At 35.5% G+C, this 21,392-nt stretch overlaps 2 protein-coding genes and 1 non-coding gene across 3 annotated transcripts; 2 read left to right on the top strand and 1 right to left on the bottom strand.

The window, feature by feature from the left end:
* Positions 1 to 4,859: 4,859 nt before the first annotated feature.
* On the top strand, positions 4,860 to 6,076 carry LOC145821917 (uncharacterized). Its single transcript, XM_082918491.1, has 3 exons — positions 4,860 to 4,992; positions 5,471 to 5,614; positions 5,877 to 6,076. Exons 1-3 carry the CDS (start codon positions 4,860 to 4,862, stop codon positions 6,074 to 6,076), a joined length of 477 nt encoding a protein of 158 aa, XP_082774617.1.
* A 5,418-nt stretch (positions 6,077 to 11,494) lies between these two features.
* LOC114320184 (small nucleolar RNA U3) lies at positions 11,495 to 11,714 on the bottom strand. Its single transcript, XR_003649721.2, has one exon. It is a non-coding gene; the product is annotated as a small nucleolar RNA U3 (small nucleolar RNA).
* A 4,266-nt stretch (positions 11,715 to 15,980) lies between these two features.
* LOC145822834 (histidine kinase 1-like) lies at positions 15,981 to 17,922 on the top strand. Its single transcript, XM_082921131.1, has 5 exons — positions 15,981 to 16,081; positions 16,835 to 17,029; positions 17,145 to 17,214; positions 17,373 to 17,415; positions 17,647 to 17,922. The coding sequence occupies exons 1-5, from the start codon at positions 15,997 to 15,999 to the stop codon at positions 17,875 to 17,877; spliced, it is 624 nt and encodes a 207-aa protein (XP_082777257.1). The 5' UTR covers positions 15,981 to 15,996; the 3' UTR covers positions 17,878 to 17,922.
* The last annotated feature ends 3,470 nt before the right edge of the window (positions 17,923 to 21,392 follow it).

Here is a 21,392-nt window from a genome sequence, read left to right as displayed (position 1 = left end):
GGCCCAAAACATAAGGAGATAAGGCCACCTTTTTATACGAAACAAAGGCTTTGGCAAGAGGGGCAAACTCAAGCATAATCCTCTGTGAAGAAGTACACAAGAGGAATTTGCAAAGCCAATTCAATAGAAAAGAAAAGAATTCCCTATCAGTCGTAGGGCCTTCCCTTTTGTTCTTAGCCTTGACAAAGTCACTATAAGATGAGTTCATAAGGGGGAACAGAAAAAAGGATGTTAAGGTCAGAGTAGTGTGGACCGAAAAGAGTACCAATAGGGGATAAACCTAACAGGTGGCAGATATCAAGGACAGTAGGGGCCATCATACCACATCTAAATTGGAAGAAATTGAAAGCAGCATTCCAAAAACAAAGAGCAGCAGGTATTAAAAATGAGTCCTCCGAAATGGTGAACCTAGATAGTTGAAGGGCGCTGAAGAAGCAAAGTTCCTGGAGATCTAGTGTCCTAGCAGGGACGACCCGATCATACCAGTCCTCCCATTCTGTTCTTATTGTGGGCCAGCAACGATGGGGTCGGTTCACTCTCCAGCTTCCCCAATCAAGACCACCTTCATAAAGGAGGCAGTGGTCCCCCAAACGCGACTACAAAGCTGGAAGCTGAGTAGGGGCCTCTTTAAAAATAGGCCCAAGCATATATTCCTATTGCTCATGGCGACGGGGAATGAAAATACACCCATCAATAGCACTTTTCCCGCCAGCTTTGTATTTCTCACATTCTTCAGCAATGATCCCTTTTAAGGCTACAAATGGACTCATGCGCTCCACGACTGGTATCTTTAAGGAGGAAGAAGCCATTGGAAGAAGTTTTTAGAGGACGAAGGGTAAAGAAGAGGAGAGATCAATAGCAATGAAGGGTTTGTGTGTTGGGCGAGCAAGTAAATTAAAAGCACAAAAGGAAAGGGTTTTTTAAACCTTTCTGTCCGAAAGATGCCCAATCAGTTTAAATGGGTAGAATTCATAAGAAGTACTGAAGGTACGGATACAACAATTTTCTCTCAATAGTGATCATTTGGGAGGGAAACGTATCTCAAACACTCATATTGGCTTCGAAATCAAATATTTGGCTTCGAAGCCAAGCTTTGGCTCCAAAGCCAGATGACAAACATCCAGCTAGGGCTTCGAAAGCAGGAAGTTGACTTTGAAGCACGTTTCATACCTAAGAGTACAAGAATGCTCAGGTGTTTGTTTGCTTCAAGGGGATTAAAGACTTACTTTTAGGTTTCTTGTTGAATGTAAAATCCTTCGAAGTAAAATTTGAAATACTCTACAACTAGAATTTGTTTGTTTTAGACTTTGAAGTTGCAAAAAACCAATATTTGGTTAAGCAATGAAAGAACACAAAGGGACTTACTCTTTAAGAATAAAATAGTGCAATCCCTAAGGGAAGTTTCTATACTTCGAAACACGTAGACTGTTTTTTCGAAGCGAAGGTAGTTAATTCAAAGCTGTTGATGGTGTTAACCATATGATTAGAACGAGAAGACCTAAGGTAAAGATTGTCAATTATACTCCATATGTTGGAGAAATTCAAATTAGGTTTCAGTATTCCATTGGAAATGTCCAAATCAAGTTTCGAAGGACAAAATTAGTAAATTTGAAGCTCTGATTTTGTTTGCTTTGGGCAAATAGAATGGTTACAAGTATGCAATTGGAATATAAACCAGACCATGCCGAATAAAGAAAGAAAAGCTTATCTTTATTGACATAAAAATATTTACATTGGGAAGACCTATTTAGCGACATTCTCAATTTCATAAAAATAAGGAATTGACAAAGTTACAAGGTCATGAAACTTAGTCCAGCAAAAATCAATAAACATATACTCTTTTATTAATTTATCTTCTATCCTATCCAAATTTGGTTTATATAATTGATGAGCCCTTAATTGGAAAAAGAGTTGTTGGGCTTTCATTTCAAATTCTATGTGCTTAATAGCCTTCTCTGTTTTATCCATCTTCTCTTCCTCATGTGCTTCGCCCATAATGGCATCTTCTTCATACTCTAAGTTTGGATTTTTAAAGTGCTCATATTCTTTGAGGAGGTTCTCTGCCTCGTACTGAATTTGGATTCAAGTAGCAGCGGTTTCATTCAATACTTCATTGGTAATTGAAGCATTAATGTGCCAATTGAGTAGGAGGGAAAGTTGGTCTAGAAAAGCATGGAGCTCTGCATGGGCTACAGGGTTGAGAAGATGGTTGTGAGAAATGATGTCATAAGCCCATAATAGGTTCTTATGAGGAATATCATCTCGCAGGACTTCAAAGGACAAATGGGAAAAAGCGGCAAGCAGGGTCTGAGCCCTATAGCAGTTGGGGGAGCTGGAGCTTATTAAGGAGTGAAGTGTTGACTCTCAAAGATGGCAAGCGTCAATTCCTCAATCCAATTTGGGTTAGGGGGCAGCCAAGGAGTAGTGGGAGCCTCTCTGAAAGAAGATGGGAATTCAGGTTTGTTCACACACTCAAGCCAATCAGAGGAGCAAAGTTTTGCTCTTTTGGCTAGGAGTGTAGAACTGATTCCTAAGGCTTCATCAGGGTGTGGAGCCTTTTGCACCATTTGGGATGGCAGAGTAGAAGTGTACCATGCTGAAAGCAAGTTGTGCTCAAGGTTGAGTAGACGGTTGAAAGGAATATACGGGTACACTGCAGAGCTACGCTTAGAAGGATGGACTGCAAGAGGGTCATCGAATTCAGGAAATCGGTGATGGATGCGCTCCCTCGTTTGAGGTTGAGTAGGAGTAGGCCAAACTCCCTAGCTAGAAGCTTTAGAAGAAGAAAAGGAAGCAGCAGCCTCATCCCACGCAGAAGGTTTTGTGACAGAAAAAAGTTTTCCAATATCCATTATTGCAAAGTCTTGGACTAAAGAATTGTGAACAATAAGTTCTTGATCCAAAGGTCGATGAATTGCAAAAGCTTCCATGACATGAATAAATGGAGATGGATAGGTGTGGCTAATAAATGCATGAAAATTCTTTCGATGGCGAACATCATTATCTAATAACTCTTTGTATGCTTGATCTATCTAAGAAAAGGTTTGTTTGGCCATGCGAACTGTATCAGCCTTTTCGAAGGCTCAGATAGTGGGAAATGTTCAAGGCATAAAAGAGAATTTAATGCAGTACAAACACTACAATAAGGGACGTTGGTTGCATTTCTAAGAAGATGCAAAGCCCATGCACATCCTACGACGTAGGTAAAGTGCCTTGATCCAGTAATATCACCAAGTATTGGGTATATTAGTGCGGGGGGTAATGTTTGCTGTATAAATTGTAAAAGCCAATCACAATTCAACACGTGGCATGAAGGGGGCAATTTAGGGAGTTAATATAAGTTACCAAATCAAAGTCAGACACTTGTCAGCCCATATTGATAATAATGGATCTGTGTGGCACTGGAACAATCAAGGGATATAACGTGATGTGGCCTAACGATTACTCACAAAGTTCAAATTCAAAATCAGGAGGGAAGCCTAACTGCAATGTGGCCTAGTGAAACTGACTGTGAGAGAGCATGTTCAACAATCATGGAAGGACATTTCGACGGTTGGAAGCCCCACTTTGATGGTTATCATTAAGAAGTATAAATAGCAGAGAAGGCCCCAGAATGAAGGATCCAGACTCAGAGCAAAAAACTAGTTTTATTTACTTTGTTTTTCCTTCTAGTTTTTACAGTTCTTTACATTTTCTATACTTCAAATTCCTATATTGCACTTCATTTATAGGAGTAGTTTCAAATAGCTTGTTGCTGTAAACCTCTATGAGACTGGGTCAGATCATTGTAAGTTTTTCATTTTACTTAATGAAATTCTGAAATTATTCTTCACTTAATTGTTATTTACTAAATTCTCCTAAACTAGCCACCAGTAAAAGTCCTCTTCATTAAGGTTGAGAGAACTAAAACACAATCGTCTGACAATTGGTTTGCAATTAAGCTTCTATAAGGACTGATTGATCATTGCTGGCACACTTAAAATTACAATATTAACCTTCGAAATCCAAAAATGCCAACACATCTTAAATTGCTATACTTTTCCTTTGGCTGCTAATGCTTTTTCAGTTAACTTTGTTTCCTGAAGAAAAATCCCATCTAAACCCAGTTAACTAGTTAAATTCTACTTAATAGGGTGAAATCTTCTGCTTTCCTCAATCGTTGTTATGAAAAAAAACAAACTTTAAACACTTCTAATTTAAATTCTTCCATGCATTTTCCCAGCAACCAACCAGAAGATTATCATTGCTTGCAGTGGGTGGGGGAGAGAGGAAGGATGGTCCGTGCGGGAGAGAATTAAATTATGCTCGTCATCTTGTCAACAGACTACCTGCTGCAACATTAGATGGCAAGACTCCCATGGAGGTATGGTCAGGAGCACCAGTTACTGATTATGATCAGCTACGTATCTTCGGATATCCAGCCTATTTTCATGTTACAGAATCTAAGTTGGATCCTAGAGCCAAGAAAGCTATCTTCTTGGGATTCAGTGATGGTGTCAAGGGATATAGACTCTGGTGCACTGAATCAAAGAAAGTTGTCACTATAGAAGAGACGTTACCTTTGATGAGTCTGCAATGCTGAAGCAACCAAAATCCTCAAGAAAATGATGAAAAATTGAAGAAGTCAGTGCAAGTGGAGTTTGAGACTCCAACAAAGACTGTTCAGACAGGCAACAATCTTGAAGAAGTTTCAGTTGATAGCTCTAAAGAAGATTCTGAAGAAAGTTTAGATGAAAATGAAGATCCAGAGGCCTCATAATAGTCAAAACCCATTGTAGTCAGAAAAGGAAAAATAGTTATTAAGAAACCCGGTTGGATGACCGATATGGTCACCTATGCACTTCCAATCATTGAAGACAATGTTCCTTGCACTTTCAAAGAAGCCATACAGAATGCAAAATGAAGAAAGTGCCAAATGGAAGGAGGTTATGGATGAAGAGATCGAGTCATTTCATAAGAACCAGACTTGGGAATTGGTGCAACTTCCAAAAGGTAAGAAATCAATTGGGTGTAAGTGGGTTTACACCAAGAAAGAAGGCATCCCAGGCAGAGAAACATCAGATTCAAAGCTAGATTGGTAGCTAAAGGCTATGCCCAGAAGGAAGGAATAGACCACAATGAGGTATTCTCACCTGTTGTGAAGCACACGTCTATTCGTATCTTGCTAGCTTTGGTTGCACAGTTTGATCTCGAGCTCGCCCAACTCGATGTCAAAACTGTCTTCTTACATGGAGATCTTGAAGAGGAGATATAGATGTCCTAACCAGTGGTTTCAAAGTTGCTGGAAAAGAGGATTGGGATTGCAAATTAAAGAAATCGTTGTACGGGTTGAGGCAGTCTCCGAGACAGTGGTACAAGCGATTTGATCGGTTCATGACGGAAAAAAAATACACAAGAAGCCAGTATGATCATTGTGTATATTTCTCTAAGCTTTCTGATGGTTCCTTCATCTATTTGCTCTTATATGTAGATGATATGCATATTGCATCTAAGAGCAAGTTAGAGATTGACAAACTCAAGGCACAGTTGGCAGGAGAGTTCGAAATGAAAGATCTTGGCGAATCAAAGAAAATTCTTAGCATGGAGATCAAAAGAGACCAGGAAGAAGGGTACGGTTTGTTTGACACAAACCCAGTATCTGAAAAAAGTATTAGACAGATTTAGTATAAATGGGAAAACAAAAGATGTGAGTACACCATTGGCCCCTCATTTCAAGCTTAGTGCTTCGATATCTGCACACACAGAAGAAAAACGAGAGCATATGGCACAGGTTCTATATGCAAATGCAGTTGGTGCATTAATGTATGCTATGGTTTGTATAAGGTCTAACATCTCACATGTTGTGAGTATGGTAAGTAGATATATGCATGATCTAGGAAAAGGTCATTGGCAGGCAGTGAAGTGGGTCTTGAGGTACTTACATGGCACAATTAATATGGGTTTAAAGTTCGAGAGAGAACATAGACTCGGACATAATCTGGTTGGATATGTGGACTCAGATTATGCTGGTGACTTGGAAAAACGCTGGTCAACAACAGGGTATTTATTTAGGCTTGCTAAAGAGTCGGTGAGTTGAAGGTCAACACTTCAGTCAACAATGGCTTTGTCTACTACAGAGGCAGAGTACATGGCAGTGACAAAAGCCTTTAAGGGAGCTATTTGGCTACATGGGTTGATTGAGGACTTGGGTATTGTTCAGAAGCACATTGAGGTGTATTGCTGCAGTTAGAGTGCCATTTGTTTGGCAAAGAACCAGGTTCATCATTCCCGCACCAAGCATATTGATTTCTGTTTCCATTTCATCCGAGAAATTGTGAATGAAGGGGATATTCTGCCTCAAAAGATTAGCACTACAGATAATTCAGCTGATATGCTCACAAAAGTGGTTTCTGGGATAAAGTTCCCACACTGTTTGGACTTGCTCAACATCTCTCAGAATTGAGCACCTTCAGGTGCATAGCAGTGTTGATCGATCACTATGTTGGACAGAGAATCCTCGCCAAGGTGGAAATTTGTTAAAGATTGGCTCAGATTTGCTTAGTTTGCTTTGTCAACAATGGTTGCTGATTGAAGAAAAAAAAAATGAAAAAGCTAGACATTTCTAGCTGAGCTGCTCATGCTAGGATGGCTAATCTTGTTGGTTGTTGGTGGTTGCCTTCAATGAAGTCGGCAGTTGGCTCTCCCATTGATCTATAAATGGGTAGTAAATGAGAGGAGTTTTGTGTGGTGAAATCATAGAGTGCGAGAGTGACAAAGTGTAAGCAACTAAGTGAGTTTGAGTGTGAGTACAGTGAGAGTATTGTCTCCTTCTCCTCCATTGTTATAATCTATGCATTTCTCTCCATATAGTGAAATCTACTACCTGTGGATGTAGGCGATTTGCTGAACCACGTAAATCTTTGTGTGTCCATGGTTGTGTGATTGTTTTCTGCCTCCTTGGTACAACAATTAATACATTACATAGGCAGTGAAACACAATGACAGGATTGCTTATTTCTAGCAATAATTTTTTAGTACAACGATAATTTCATCTTCATCCTAGTTTAGGAGATGGAGAGAGGGCGATCGGATGCTGTGGAGAGTACTCCAACAGTATACTAAACAGCGTCGTTTTGTTTAAGTTAGATGAATGTGAATTTTTTCATCCGATAAAGGTATTTAATGACTTATAACCCTTCAATTACATATGGCCATTTGGCAATGAGCCTTCTTACATTAGTTAAAAGAAATCAATAAAACAATTTTACAAAGAACTTTGTCAGATTACATCTTAAATTGCTCTACTTTTCCTTTGGTTGCTAATGCTTTTTCAGTTAACTTTGTTTCGTGAAGAAAATCAAAATCCCATCCTAACCCAGTTAACTAGTTAAATTCTACTAAATACGGTGAAATCTTCTGTTTTCCTCAATCCTTGTAATGAAAAATACAAACTTTAAACACTTCGAATTTCAATTCTTCTCCATGCATTTTTCCAACAACCAACCAGAAGATTATCACTACCTACAGTGCTTGGGGGAGAGAGGAAGGATGGTCGCTGTGGGAGAGGATTGTCCTGTGGCAACGAGAAGTGGAGGAGTTTGGTCGGCAGCTGGAGAGGGTAGAGGATGGATGGCCATAGGAAGGAGGGTGGGGAGGGAGGAGAAAGAAGAGAAAAAGATCTGTTTCAGTTTTTTTTTTCTTAAAAAAAATGACAAAATGATATTGTTTGCATGATTGCAGGAGTACTCCAGAGGATCCGAAAGCAAGAAGAGACTGACGTCGTTGATGACCTGGGCTTAAAGAGCTTGAACCACTGAGTATGAGTTAGCCTCATAGGTCACTTTGCTTTACCATTTGTATCTTTATATTTTTGCAAGACATGCCTAGGTAGACTGCAAAGAATTTCTGGCATGACATGCTTTGTATTAATCATGATAATATTAGTTGTAGTTGAGAATGTGGAGTAAAACTGGTCCTGTGAAAGCTAAATCACAAAATAACTAGCCAGTGTTTCTGCTAATGATTTTGTCTCGCGATAAAATTTGGATTCAACTATATATTTTTTGCAATACTAAAAAACAAAGGAAATTATGAAAGAATGAAAATAACCATAGATTGTCGCAGACTGTGGTTAACATTTTGAATAATGAAATAACACATTACCACCACATCGAATTAAACAAGTCAAATTTGTTAGTGGCACTTGTGACAACATTTTTACTATCTAAATATCTTTCATATTGTTAAAGCCTGATATATACAAAACAAATCATAAAAAGATTATAATATACTCATGTCAGAATAAATGGACAAATAAAACACTCATCTTTCGTCTAATCAAAGTTTATGAAAATTTAAAATAACTTTATAGAATTTTTTTTTAAAGTTAGTTTTTTTTTTTTTTTTTTTTTGACAATAGTAGTTATTAAAAAATTTTTAATGTGATCTATATCTTCTATATCTCATTAACAGAGAATGGTAGTCCTGGAGATGCAACTCTAACCCACAAAAGCCACTCTAGTTTTAATGCAATCACAAAGTAATTGGTTGAGCTGTACTCATCAGTCTGCTATGTGATCATTTTGGGAGTGCATAGCAGCTTAGAGGTGGTGTTTGTTTTCTTCTTCTTTTTTTTTTTCAAATCTTTTTGCTTTGATCTTGTTTGGTTTGTTACCAACTTGTTGGAATGCTAGTAAATGATTGAGCTTGCTTAATAGTGCCAACCTAGTTGGGATCATTTTGTTTTACTATGATCTAGTTTTTGGTTTCCTTCATCAGTAAAGTTTCTTTTGCCGATTACAATCTTTCTTCTCATGTTACATGACAACTTTTTCTATCTTAAAACCTTACATCAATAAAGAGAAGGTGTATAAGGCTTGAACCCAAGACTTTAGATTTTATTAAGAACATTCTTACCACTTGGGCAATATGCATATTATAATACTATTTCTTTTGTTGTTATGGAACACTCAAATAACAGTATATCAGGGGTAGGTTTCTGAACTTATACGCTATCATTGTTTATCTACTCTACAGGTATGCATGTCCCTATACACATTACACTGTCTATAGACGAGCTTTGAGATTAGTACATGAATTTGAAGATTAGATTGAAAGAGAAAGATGAAGTCATCGAGTGTGCTCGGGTTTGTTGTCAAGATCTACACTAGTTGAGTTCTAATTTGTATAGTCTCATATTTGGTTTATATAGTCTCAAATTTGGTTTAGGAAGAAACTGATGAAGATGATGAGTTATGTTTGTGTGGGTGTGTGTTTGCATATGATAGATCTGTATGGATATGTGTGTAGGTGTGTGTATTTTGTTGTTATTGTTGTTGATGTGTTGATGTTGATGATGATAATTAAATAGATTAAAACAAATTTGACAGATTTGTTCAAATTTTAAGCAGATGATACAATTCTATACAGATATGACAGGTTTGTTTTGAACAGATAATAGGGGTTTGGTATTGTAATAGATAGGGGTTGGCTTGGTATAAATGTAAACAGATAAATATAAATTTGAATAGATAAAGGGAAGTAGAGAGAAAAAACAGATAGAAATAGAAAAGAGAAGTGAAGAGAGGAGCAGATAGAGAAATAAGTTTGAAAATGGTGTTAATTTGAACGAATAGGAAAAATAGGTCATAAAATTTTAACAGATAAAAAAAAATCAACAAAAAAGTTCAAAAAGTTCAACAGACAAAAATTTTGAACAGATAGTCAAAAAAGTCAAACACATAAAAAAAGGTCAAACAGATAAATTAAGAAGTAAAATTTGAAACAAAATATCTTTTTAGAATAACAAAATGACTTCTCACTAAACTATTTCACAGAGTGTGGACCTCTCACCAACAAAAAATATCTACTGGACCTAATGTTTTGTACCCTCTTTAGATTGGATTTATCACCAATTTTCTCTAATATTAATTTTTTATTATTTATTTTTATTCTTACTTATTTGAATTGCACCCTCTTATACTATTATTAAGTGAGCAACATGCATATTATAATACTAATTAGTATATTATTTATTTTTATTTTTATTTTACTTAATTGAATTGCATGCATATTGTATGTGTCATCCGCTTGTGCTATTATTAAGTGAACACCAAACTTATAGATAGAGGTAGAGAATGTTTGAACTCAAAACCTTATTTTTACCACTTAAGTAACTTATAATATTAATTTTTTTATTATTTATTTTTATTCTAACTTACTTGAATTGAACACATATGATATGCGCCACTCGCTAATTATTTAAAAATAAAGACAAAGAAAAACACATCCAAACTAGTTCGCTACCCAAACTCCTGCTGAGTGATTTATATTACAATGTTATTAATTGTTGGCATCAAAAGACTTTGGTCTTCATTTCTCCCCTTTTCTTGTCTCTTAATCTCAAAAAATAATAATTAATAAATATTGAAACTAATTTATTGAAGAAAGAAGAAGATTATTTCAAAATGTGGACAATTTAAATATTATAATGAAAACACTTATTTTTTATTTTATTTTAAATAAACTACAATTTAAGTTCAAATTATAAATTATCTTTTAATTCGACAAATTATAATTTAATAATTACTAATTTGTACAATTGTCTCCAACTCAATCTAATGAACACAAATGAAAACTTTTAATGATTAAATAAACGAAACCAATAGTACAGGGACAAAATAGAAATATTGGAGACAATTTTTGGAAAAAAAAAAAATTAAGGTTAATTACACTAACACTCCTTCAATTATTAATAAATATTACTTTTACTTTCTTTTCTTATCTATGAATCTGTAAATTTAAGAAGGATGTATTTATTTAATTTTCAAAATTGAGGAGATCGAAATGTGTAAATTTATAGAAAAATGTTTGGGACTCCATTTTGGGGAGACCTCCACCACCCTCACAATGATGTGGACCAATGACATGTTTGTATTTTTATTTTTTTTTCCTTCTCTTTCATACTTGGACCAATCACAAGTGAGTGGAGGTTGTGGAGGTTATGTTTTGGAGGGATTTGAATCATTACTGAAATTTGTAAATGAGAGGATAAAGTAATATTATGTTTTATTTATTTGGGTTGAAACATTTTCTAAAGAAAAACTTTTTGAAAAAAAGGTCCTGTTATGTTTCTATAGTTAATGGTGGTGATGGTAGCGTTGTTAATTGTATGGTGATATAGGTACTGTAGCAGGGTAGTGTTATGACCTTGATATGACTTTTAATTCGTAAAATATTTTTTTGGAGAGCAAAAAGGCGGGGGTACTAAGGTTAAGCTTGGTAAGTTGTCAAAAAGTTAAAAAGTTATTACTATTTAGCAAAAGTTAAAAATTACGGCTGCACAACTCTCAATCCTAATTTTCTCCTGCACACTAATTTATATAATTTTTTAATACACATTTTTTCATAAAAAGTCAAAAAGTTAACCCAAACATCCATATATACATCCATATATTTTTTTTTTCAATTTTTTAGTCTAAAAAGACAAAAAGTACTTATGTAGGACACCCCAAACAATCCCTTAGAGTTGCCAGACAACCCCTTGACCCTTACAAGGTTAGCTGAGAACGATCCCCTGTGTAACAGTGGACCAGCAAGTCGCACCACAGAGCCACTAATCACGCTCATGGTAGAGAGGCTTTTGTTCATCTACAAGATTTTGGGTCCTGGCTCCTTACAGCTCCGGGATTCCGAGATACAATCCTACAGAACAGATCCTGTTCAAGTAAAGTCATGCCACTTTCTCTTCTTCTAGCCTTTTAAATATTGTTCATTTTTTTCTTAACCTTTCGATATGGGACTCTCTGTCTTTCTTGTTTTTGTTTCTAGGTTGAGCTTGTAAGCATTCTTCATTTTAGATTTGATTTGGATTTGAAAATCTGAGAGAGAAGAAGTTCGATTGAGAATTTGAAATACCCAAAATTGATAGAATAAAGCAGAGGCAATACAGACATATATGCTCCTGTTAGTCTCCTTTTTTTCTTCAATACTTCCAAATTTTGTATTGAACTATCCTGTTTTGTATACTGGAAAAAACTCACCACTCTATTTATTTATAAGATGAACAGACATTTTAAAATAAAGGCAAAAACATTCCCATTCCTAGGGTGTCTGCGGTTTGGATTTGGACGGTTTGTGGATTGGTTTGGACCCGCCCGCATGTATATGGTTTGGAAAAAAGTCAACCTGCAACCGCCTGCAGTGCAATTTGCAGTTTGTGCGGATAGGGTTCGCGGATGTGCCAGAGGTTGCCGGCGGTTTGCGGATTGGACTTTTTTTTTAAAAAATTTTATTTTTGAGCCATTTTTTTTCTTCTCATTTTGTAAATATTTATTTTGGGCACTTTCCCCCCCATTTTCTAAAATGCTCCAACGTTAATAATTAATGAAATAAAACTCATAAAATTAAAAACACAACAAAATCAATTCGTAACACGAACAAATCATTCAAAATCCTAAATCAAAACATAAACTAACAAAATGACATATTTCAAAATCCTAAACTAGAATTCCATAGTCATTAAGGAATTTAAAATTCCAAATCACACTTCATCCAGGACACGTTCAGTTATGAAACAATAATAATATGATCAATATTTATTCAGTTTCAGTTGATATAATATTATTAGCAAATATAATGCTAGAATAAGTTCAAAGAATAAAGAGTGTTTTGTTTTGGACAAAAATATCTAGATAGGATATAAGAATGAAATCAATGGTTAAGATTAATAAAAATAAATAATGAAAAAAGTGCGGGCGGATTCTTGTGGGTACGGGTTAAACCCGTAACCCGCAAATATGTCATATTCCAAACCGTTTCCGCTTGCATTGTGTTTGCGAAGCCGCCCATTTGTATGCAGGTTGGACGAGTTGGGCAAATTTTGCGGATTGAAAAATGCGTCTGATCAACGTGGTTTCTAATGGGAGTTCCTTGGCAGTTCCAAGACAAGTGGTCGTCCTTGTAGGCTTGACTTGATTATGTGGTTTGTTGCTTAAAATTTGTTTATGTGCTGTGTGATTACACGTTAAGTTGGTTTGTGTCTTGGTAGGAGGAGTAAGTGTCTCGGGACATAATTAGAGTTCGGTCGATCGATGTTTGAGGTTGTTATTGATAGATTGTCAAGGCAAGCTAGAAGAGGTCACGTTGGGACTAAGAATGTAGGTGTGGGTATGCATTGATCTATGAGTTTTAAAAATTGAATTAAGATGTTTTTGGAAAATGGGAGTTATATGGTTTACTAGGGAGCATAGTTGGGACGACAGGAATCTTAGGATGGTATGAGGTTAGTATGAGTTACTTAACAATCGTGAGAGTGCTTGGTGGTGGTATGAAAATTGTGCTTCATGATGATAAAAGTAGTGCTAGCGTAAGATGTTGTGAGCTAGTGGTTGTGTGTGTGTAAAGGAGTTAGCAGTATTAGAGTATGGGGTTCATGCGTATGAACAAATGATGGAAGTGCTTCTTGGGAGGAAATGTGAGTCATGTTTCCTAATAGTAAGTGTTGTGCGGATGGCAACTGTTTTATGTGACTCGAAATAGGTGTTATTATATCGGCTTGAGAATGATGAGACTATTGGGAATGGTGCTAGTGCAACGTATATTCGAGAAGTCTAGTGAGATTCTAGAAACGTATAGGAGGGTGTATGAAGCTCCATCTCGGAGTAGATAGAGTGAAGTAACATATAAGTGTTGGTAATCCGAGTCTGGGGGTGGACTGTTATGAACTTCTTGGCTCTATTTATGTGAGAATAATAGGTGCTGGTGATTATGATAATCATAAATTGTGAGATGTGAAATGATATATGTATCGACATTTGAGCAGTGAGAGTGGATAATTGGTAATTTGGACTAAGTTGCGTAAAGAAGATGGATTCTTGTAGTCGTTCCCTTTTTTGGGATTTAAGGATTAGTTTGGGTTAATTTGTTTTGGTTTAACTTGCGACCAGTGGTTTCAATAAATGCTATTTGAATTCAATTGATGCCTAATTATCTTGGGATTTGCTTTGTGTTGGATAAATAGAGATATGGTTGGGTAATGCCTTTGGTGGCACATGATGACTGTAATGCCCTCAAAATAAACCCAAAAACAGACATCCATAATACAAGAAATAGATATCACATCTCATAAATCAGAGTATTCTTACAGAATATATTACATGTTGACAACAAAAGTGAATGTCCTACGGGCTTACAACTTTCCAAGTCAACACTTGGTTACAAAAAGGAGAGTACCAACTCTACACAAAATAAGCCTGTGGCTTGATATACATGTAATACAACAAGTAATCAAAAGGATCTCTCTGCCACTAAGCCTCCCAAGCTATGTCCTTGGAGGTGGCATGTCACCTGCACCTGAAAATGATGTCCCAAATAGGGTGAGCCAACGCCCAGTAGAGATATGCTAAACATAATATGAGCAATAACTAAAACATTAGCAGTTGATACACTACAACAAGTTGGGTTTTGAATGACGAAATTTTTTTGTCTCTAAAGAGCTAATTTCGTCACTATAGATATTTGTGAGGAAATATTTTCGTCACCGGTTTCGTCATTGAATGTTTGTCACTAAAAACCAACGTGACGAAAAATAATTTCGTCACCAATGAAATTACTTCAGTGACGAAATTTTTTGTCACCAATAAAACAACATTTTGTCACCAAAAATTCTCATTTTCGTCACCAAATAGTTATTCAGTACCATATTTATGACTTTAGTTGACGAATAAATTTGTCACGCATGTTGATCATTGATGAGGAAATAATTTCGTCACAATAAGATGTAAAGATGACGAAATTTTTCGTCTTCAAAAGTCATAATTTTTTGTCACCAATAAAACAAAATTTTGTCGCAAAAAATTCTCATTTTCGTCACCAAATAATTGTTCAGTACCATATTTATAACTTTAGTTGACGAATAAATTTGTCACGCATGTTGATCATTGATGAGAAAATAATTGTCACAATAAGATGTAAAGGTGACGAAATTTTTTGTCTTCAAAAGTCATACATGGATGACGAAATATATTTCGTCATAAATATATATACACGTGACAAAATTTTTAGTCACCAAACAACAAAATAAATAAAAGCTTTCATATATAAACTACAATAAATTTTGTCACAAAATTTTTTTATTAGTGACGAATAATCACTTTGTCATAATAAGAAGTACAAATGACGAAAAAATTCGTCACTAAAGTTGTTCCATATTTTATATTCAATTTAAGTTATTATTTCACAAATATCTCTGCTCAGACCCCAGTAGCCTTTTAATTGTACTAAGAAATCCACTAGCTATTATACACCACTCCACACAAAAATTCACTAAACCATTATATTATAAATCAAAATGTATCCATCAAACAACTTTAATAATAATCCATTATGTATAACAAAAAAATCATCAAAGCAAATCCCAAAATGAATTAATGTGGAGTCCACAAAAAAAATCAACACTCAATCTTGATTTGCAACTACAACTAAGCATCAGTTCAGGAAATAAATAAATAATTCAACACTTGATCTTGATTTGCAAATATGCTTCCAAACGTCATTAAAAACCAATCTGCAAAGAAAATAAATAAGGAAGACATTAATATATTATTAATTACATCTAAAATCATATTTAAATAATTTTATTTTATAAACCAATTTAATAGAAATGCATATAACAATCCAAAACTTCAAAGAGTTGAAGTAATCCTTAATGATAAGCAACACAGATAACAGAAAATGACAAAAGATTGCAAGAATACCATGTATCACTAGCACTAATGCCAACAAGAACCAAAGAGAATCACATGACGTGTTCACAACCTAATCAATCCATAGTTCTCTGTGCAATGCATTAACCACAATGTGGAGACTGTTCTAGACCTATCTGGTATGACAATCTTCATTACATAAAGATCATAATCGAAAAGAATTTAAGTTCAATTATCATATTATATAATTAGTAGTCTCTACTTCAGAGGTTCTGACACACATTATTGCTCATTTTTTTCTTTTATAGATGATATGCCAAGATTAGTTCAAGGTGACTCTGCAAGAGTTGTTCAAATTTTGGCAAACCTAATTAGCAATTCTATCAAGTTTACTACGTGTAAGTGCAACTGTCACACTGCCTGATTTGCAAGCTCAATGTTTTTGTGTTTCGATAAATCAATTTGCAATGCAGCTTAAACAGTGAATGAAACTAAGAGACAAGAGGGAAAAAAAAAGGTCCAAGTAATTTTTTTTATCAAAGTTAACATACAGATAAGAATAGAAAAGAGGAATACATAAGCAAAAGTGCTCTTTCAATTAACTGCCTATAAGTCTATCTCAATGCCAAAAAAACTAGATTCCTCTAATGATCTCCAACAAAGTTTTGAATTGATATAGGTTTTTCTAATACATATTTGCTTCTTATTTTCTACGAGGCTTCTCATCACCATTCTGTTTCCTCTACCTAATTCATTTTTATCAAAATTTTATGATTTTATTTCTATGTAAGAGGCATAACTGATTTTATAATTTGACATCTGGATGACAGCTTAAAAGAATGTACCCCAATCAACAGTTCATAATTAGGGCATTCAGGCTAATGAAAGACTCATAAAGCCGAAGGTTTTGATGTTGGAATCTCTCAGATCATTACTTCATTACACATTGCTAAATTCCAAGTAACATAATCTAGTTTGTCAATGATTAATATTTTGAATCATCCAAACTTCATTAAAGGAGGATTGTAACACAATTTAAAGCATCAAAAAAAAAAAGAAAAAGCACAAGTTCATTCATTTACAAGAGAATTAATTTTCTTTAGAGAGTAAAGGTAAAACCAGCAGGATTTAATTTTCCAAGTGGCTTACAGCTGGCTACATTGTTCTGCGAGGATGGTGTGAGAATCCAAACACTTCTAGCAACGGCAGGAAGTTTCATCTCAATCCAAAGGAATCATGGAGTACACATAAAACAATTTTGAAGCAATATGTAAACCACGCAAAGAGATCCTGCAAAAAAGATAACAAAGTGATTCTTTGGTTTGAAGTTGATGACACTGGCTGTGGTATGTACCTCAGAGCTATGTAATGGACTCTTAACTACCTACAACATAATACATTCAATTTCAAAAAAAAAAAAAAATTCTTGATTGACCTCTCTCCTTTATTTTCTTATTGTAGGAATCGATCCAAGCAAATGGGAGTCTGTTTTTGAAAGCTTTGAGCAAGCTGATCCCTCAACAACTCGCACGTAAGCAGATTTCCAAGCTGTACATCCTCCACTGGTTAAATTTATTAATAAGAATCCATTATTGAGTAAATGTGAAGTCTATTGTGCTGTTACAATTATTGTTTATATGCTATAATAAACTCTATAATGAATTTCTTGAACTCTTTTTCCATTTTCAGGCATGGTGGCACTGGCCTTGGCCTATGCATTGTGCGAACCTTGGTGAGTAAAAGCATTTTCCCTGGTATAAAATTTTTTTGTCACGAAAACCGAAACACTAGAACTAGAGCAAAACAAAATCTCAATCAGGTTGACACATGTGACATTTGGGTTGACTCATAATTCATCTTATTTGAAATGTAACTAAAAAATGTCACTTATTATTTTCTGTATTTTGCACACCACCTCTTTGTGGATCTCCTTATTCTATCTTACAATGTGAGGTGCTAACAGGTGAACAAGATGGGTGGAGAAATCAAAGTGGTAAAGAAGAATGGCCCGGGCACTCTAATGCGATTATACTTGCTTCTCGGTACATCAGCAGATACTGCAGGAAAACATTGTCAACTAAAATTTACTGAACATAGCTTGATGGTAAGTTACTTCATTCTGACATGTAAATATTTTTTACCAAGAACCCTTGATCTCCTAGTGAGGTGCAAAGATTCTAGCCAACGAAAATAAGGGAAATTATTGATAACATGTAATCTAGTACACAGAGTCCAAAATTGTTTTCTGCAATACTTTTGCTGCAAACAGTTCGTGGATCTAGACAATGAAATCTAAAGATCACAAGATTTATGTAGTACTCTCTTCGCTTTTCCCTCTTTACCTTCCTCCCTCTGCGTAGAATACATGGCCATGAATAGGTAGGACAAACTTCATACTGGAGTCTAAAAGCTGATATGAAATTCAGCTGAAATAATTTTTTATTCAAACTCATGTGTGAAAGATTTTGACAGCAATGATTGATATGTTCAAAATTGGAATGCAGGTCCTACTTGCACTGAATGGTAAAATAGGTAGATTGAAAATGTCTCAGTGGTTACAGAAAAACGAAGTGCTTACCTGGGAAGCATCTGAATGGAATGAGCTGACTCAAATTCTTCAGGAACGCTTTAAAGCCAAAAGTAATGCACAATGTTCACCTACAGAATGCTCAAAAGCCGAATCATTAAATAAGCAAGAAGTGAAGGATTCAGTGTTCATCATAGTTGTTGACATAGGCCTACTTGACTTGAACACGGATATATGGAAGGAACAGTTAAAATTTCCTTGATAAATACTGCGGGAAAGCAAAGTTTGCATGGATACTAAACCATGACACCTCCAACACCATTAAGATGGAGCTTCGTAGTAAAGGGCATCTATTGATGGTTAATAGACCACTATACAAGGCAAAAATGATTCAAATTTTGGAAGCTGCAATAAAGGAGAGAAATCTTGAGCTGCAAAAGAAAACTAATGCCTTCAAATCTATGACAGCAGAAGGTGATTTGCATGAATGTCTCGAATTAGATCCCATTCAGTATGATGCAGCCAGTTCTGATGATTCTGATAAGTCCGAAATGGGAAGTTCTAAGTCAGAAAACTAATGCTTTCAATCGTCCTCTGTTGGTCAAATATAAAACTACTCTTCAGTATATCATTTAAAACAACTACAAGAAGATAAAAATAACTCTGTATTCGTATAAATTAATTGAGGTATTAATTAAATAAAAGAAAAGAGATGTACATTCTGCTAGCTGCGATTGCCGCTGATAAACATTGGAACAAAACTAATAACAAAGCGGAGCTCCTGCAGCACTGACAACTATGGTAGAATTTGTGCAAAAAGTTGACCTTAAGTAAATTGAATTTCAAGTTTCATAAGCAGTACCTTATGTGGAAGATTGGAGTAAAGTAAAACAAATGAGAAAATTGGAAGAATGTAGAAAAAAACCCTCCTATCAAGAAAAACCCCAATCTGCAACAAATATGTTACATCAAGTTAGAAAGGAGGAAATGTACTTTAACTCAAGTTGGACAATTTCAAAGAGATCCAAATTCTAAGCAACGTGTATGCTGTATAGAGTTTTAACCAGATGTCACTACAAAAATATTTCCTCACAAATATCTATAGTGACGAAATTAGCTCTTTGGAGACAAAAAAAATTCGTCATCCAAGACCCAAAATTTGAGTAATAATCCTTATAGAATTAAGAGAGTCTTTAGCCTATAAATATATGTGTAACATCAATGAAGAGTTAATATTACGAAAATTTGAAATTGTGTTTGTGTGATTAGCCTATCCAATAGAAGAGTTAATGCATCACAAAATGGAGAGGGGCACACTCAAGTGGAGGACTAATCTTACTGAGTGAGTGAGAGTCAAGCATGCCTGGGGCGCCTCCTGGAAATTGCCCCCAAGTGTCTAAGCTCAAGGCTAAGGCACCGCTATGGTAGTATCTGGTTGGTCCAAGTGCCACCTTATTAGACTAACACAAGGAGTTGGGACCAAAACATATGGAGGTGATATGGCAATTTTCATGGACGAGTCACGTGATAGGAAGAATCATGTACCTACAATTTTCTAATTAAAGCTTAAATAAAGAAGTAGATCAAAATATAGCTTAATAATATTTTCTAACAATATTGGATCCAATCATTCCACCCCCTAAAAATCAACTTTATCCTCAAGGTTGGCTATGAAAGTTTATCCAACACTTTCATGATTGAAGGATAATTTTACCATATAAAGTCCTCTTTTCACAACAATATTTCTAATTCCAGTGTTTACCACAATTCCAACAGAGACATTTTGTTGTTCATTCCTTGAGTCTCTCTTGTGCGCGCCTGTCAAGAGCTTAATTTTGAATATTTGATGTGTTTGTTTGAGTTATCCCAACATAAAATAATACACCATAATGAATCAGTGCATCACCACATTATTGTTCTGAGCCTATTTAGGAAGCCATTTTGCATGTGAAATATAGTCTGAAGGATTGTCTCCTTCTAGTTGCAGGAATTCCATCAGCCAGAATTTAGGAAGCAAGTTTCTGTTTTTTAATCACATGCCCCAATACCACCAGCCAGAATTTGGTTGACTTAGTGTTAATTGTAGAAATTTTCTTGCTTTGTTTGCTCCCAATTCTGCTCATAGGATTCAACATAATGAACAACACTTTCAAAGTTCGCTCTTTTCAATTTTTTTGAGACACCTAAACAAAGACCTTTCTGATCAGGGTGAGTAAAGATTCATTTAAGTGGCTAGAACCATGGCGCATGGGATACACACCAAATTAATTTCAAATACCAATTGATGATACAGTCAAATCTTCGACAAAAATAACAAAACAAAATTAGGAAATGGGTGAGAGTTGAAAACTTCAAGGGTGTCCAACTTCCAAACAATCACTTTAAGGGTGACTAATCTCCAACCAAGCCATAGGCTAAAAATGGCTAGCCAACAGGAAATGGGTACGTAGTGATGGAAGCCAAGTAAGAAAGGGTTGGTTGAAGTAACTTGGGTCAGATTTATATTAAACTGAGATTAATTGAGAGGAGTTTGTTATAAACTTTTTCTCTCCCCTTTTATGTTAAAAGAAGTAGTTTTGCTATGATAGATGTGGAATCTTCATGTGTAACTATGTCTATACAAATGGCAACTTATGGAAGAAGGGCATGTATGAGTCATCCCAACAACCAAGTGTTATTTCATATCCCATGAAGCAGGGGATAGTTGTGGTATTGTTCAACACCTGGTCAAAGGAAAAGAACATGTCACACACGGAGAAGTATTCCATCAAGTCAATGGAAGTAAGTCTGCATTACATAAGAAAAGGAGGACATGGCAATCTGTGAAGCCTCAACCATAAAAAATCAGTAGTGTAGAATGTGTAGCTTCTCTTTGAATTAATGGAGGCATTGGAAAGTTGGGACAAGTGGGGCAACCAGAGTGTGAGAGCAAGACACACTAGATAAGGAGTGCAACAATGAAGAAGGTGGAGGACATGCAGTCTTGAAAACAGAAGGATGTGAGGTGCTGATGTTTGAACTTGCACGCAGCCAGCCAGCCATTATAAATAGCCAACGCAAAGATAAAATGAGGGTTGCGTACCACCAATACATCAAACAGCGTCAATTTCAATTCTCAATTTAGGCTTGTACAATTAGTTTATCAACACTTGGTTGCAGTGCAGTTTGCCATTTTCAATTCT

Source organism: Camellia sinensis, chromosome 3, assembly GCF_055761805.1.
Source record: "Camellia sinensis isolate YWXY chromosome 3, ASM5576180v1, whole genome shotgun sequence".
Taxonomy (NCBI): Eukaryota; Viridiplantae; Streptophyta; class Magnoliopsida; order Ericales; family Theaceae; genus Camellia; species Camellia sinensis.
This window is presented reverse-complemented; position numbering and strand designations above follow the sequence as displayed.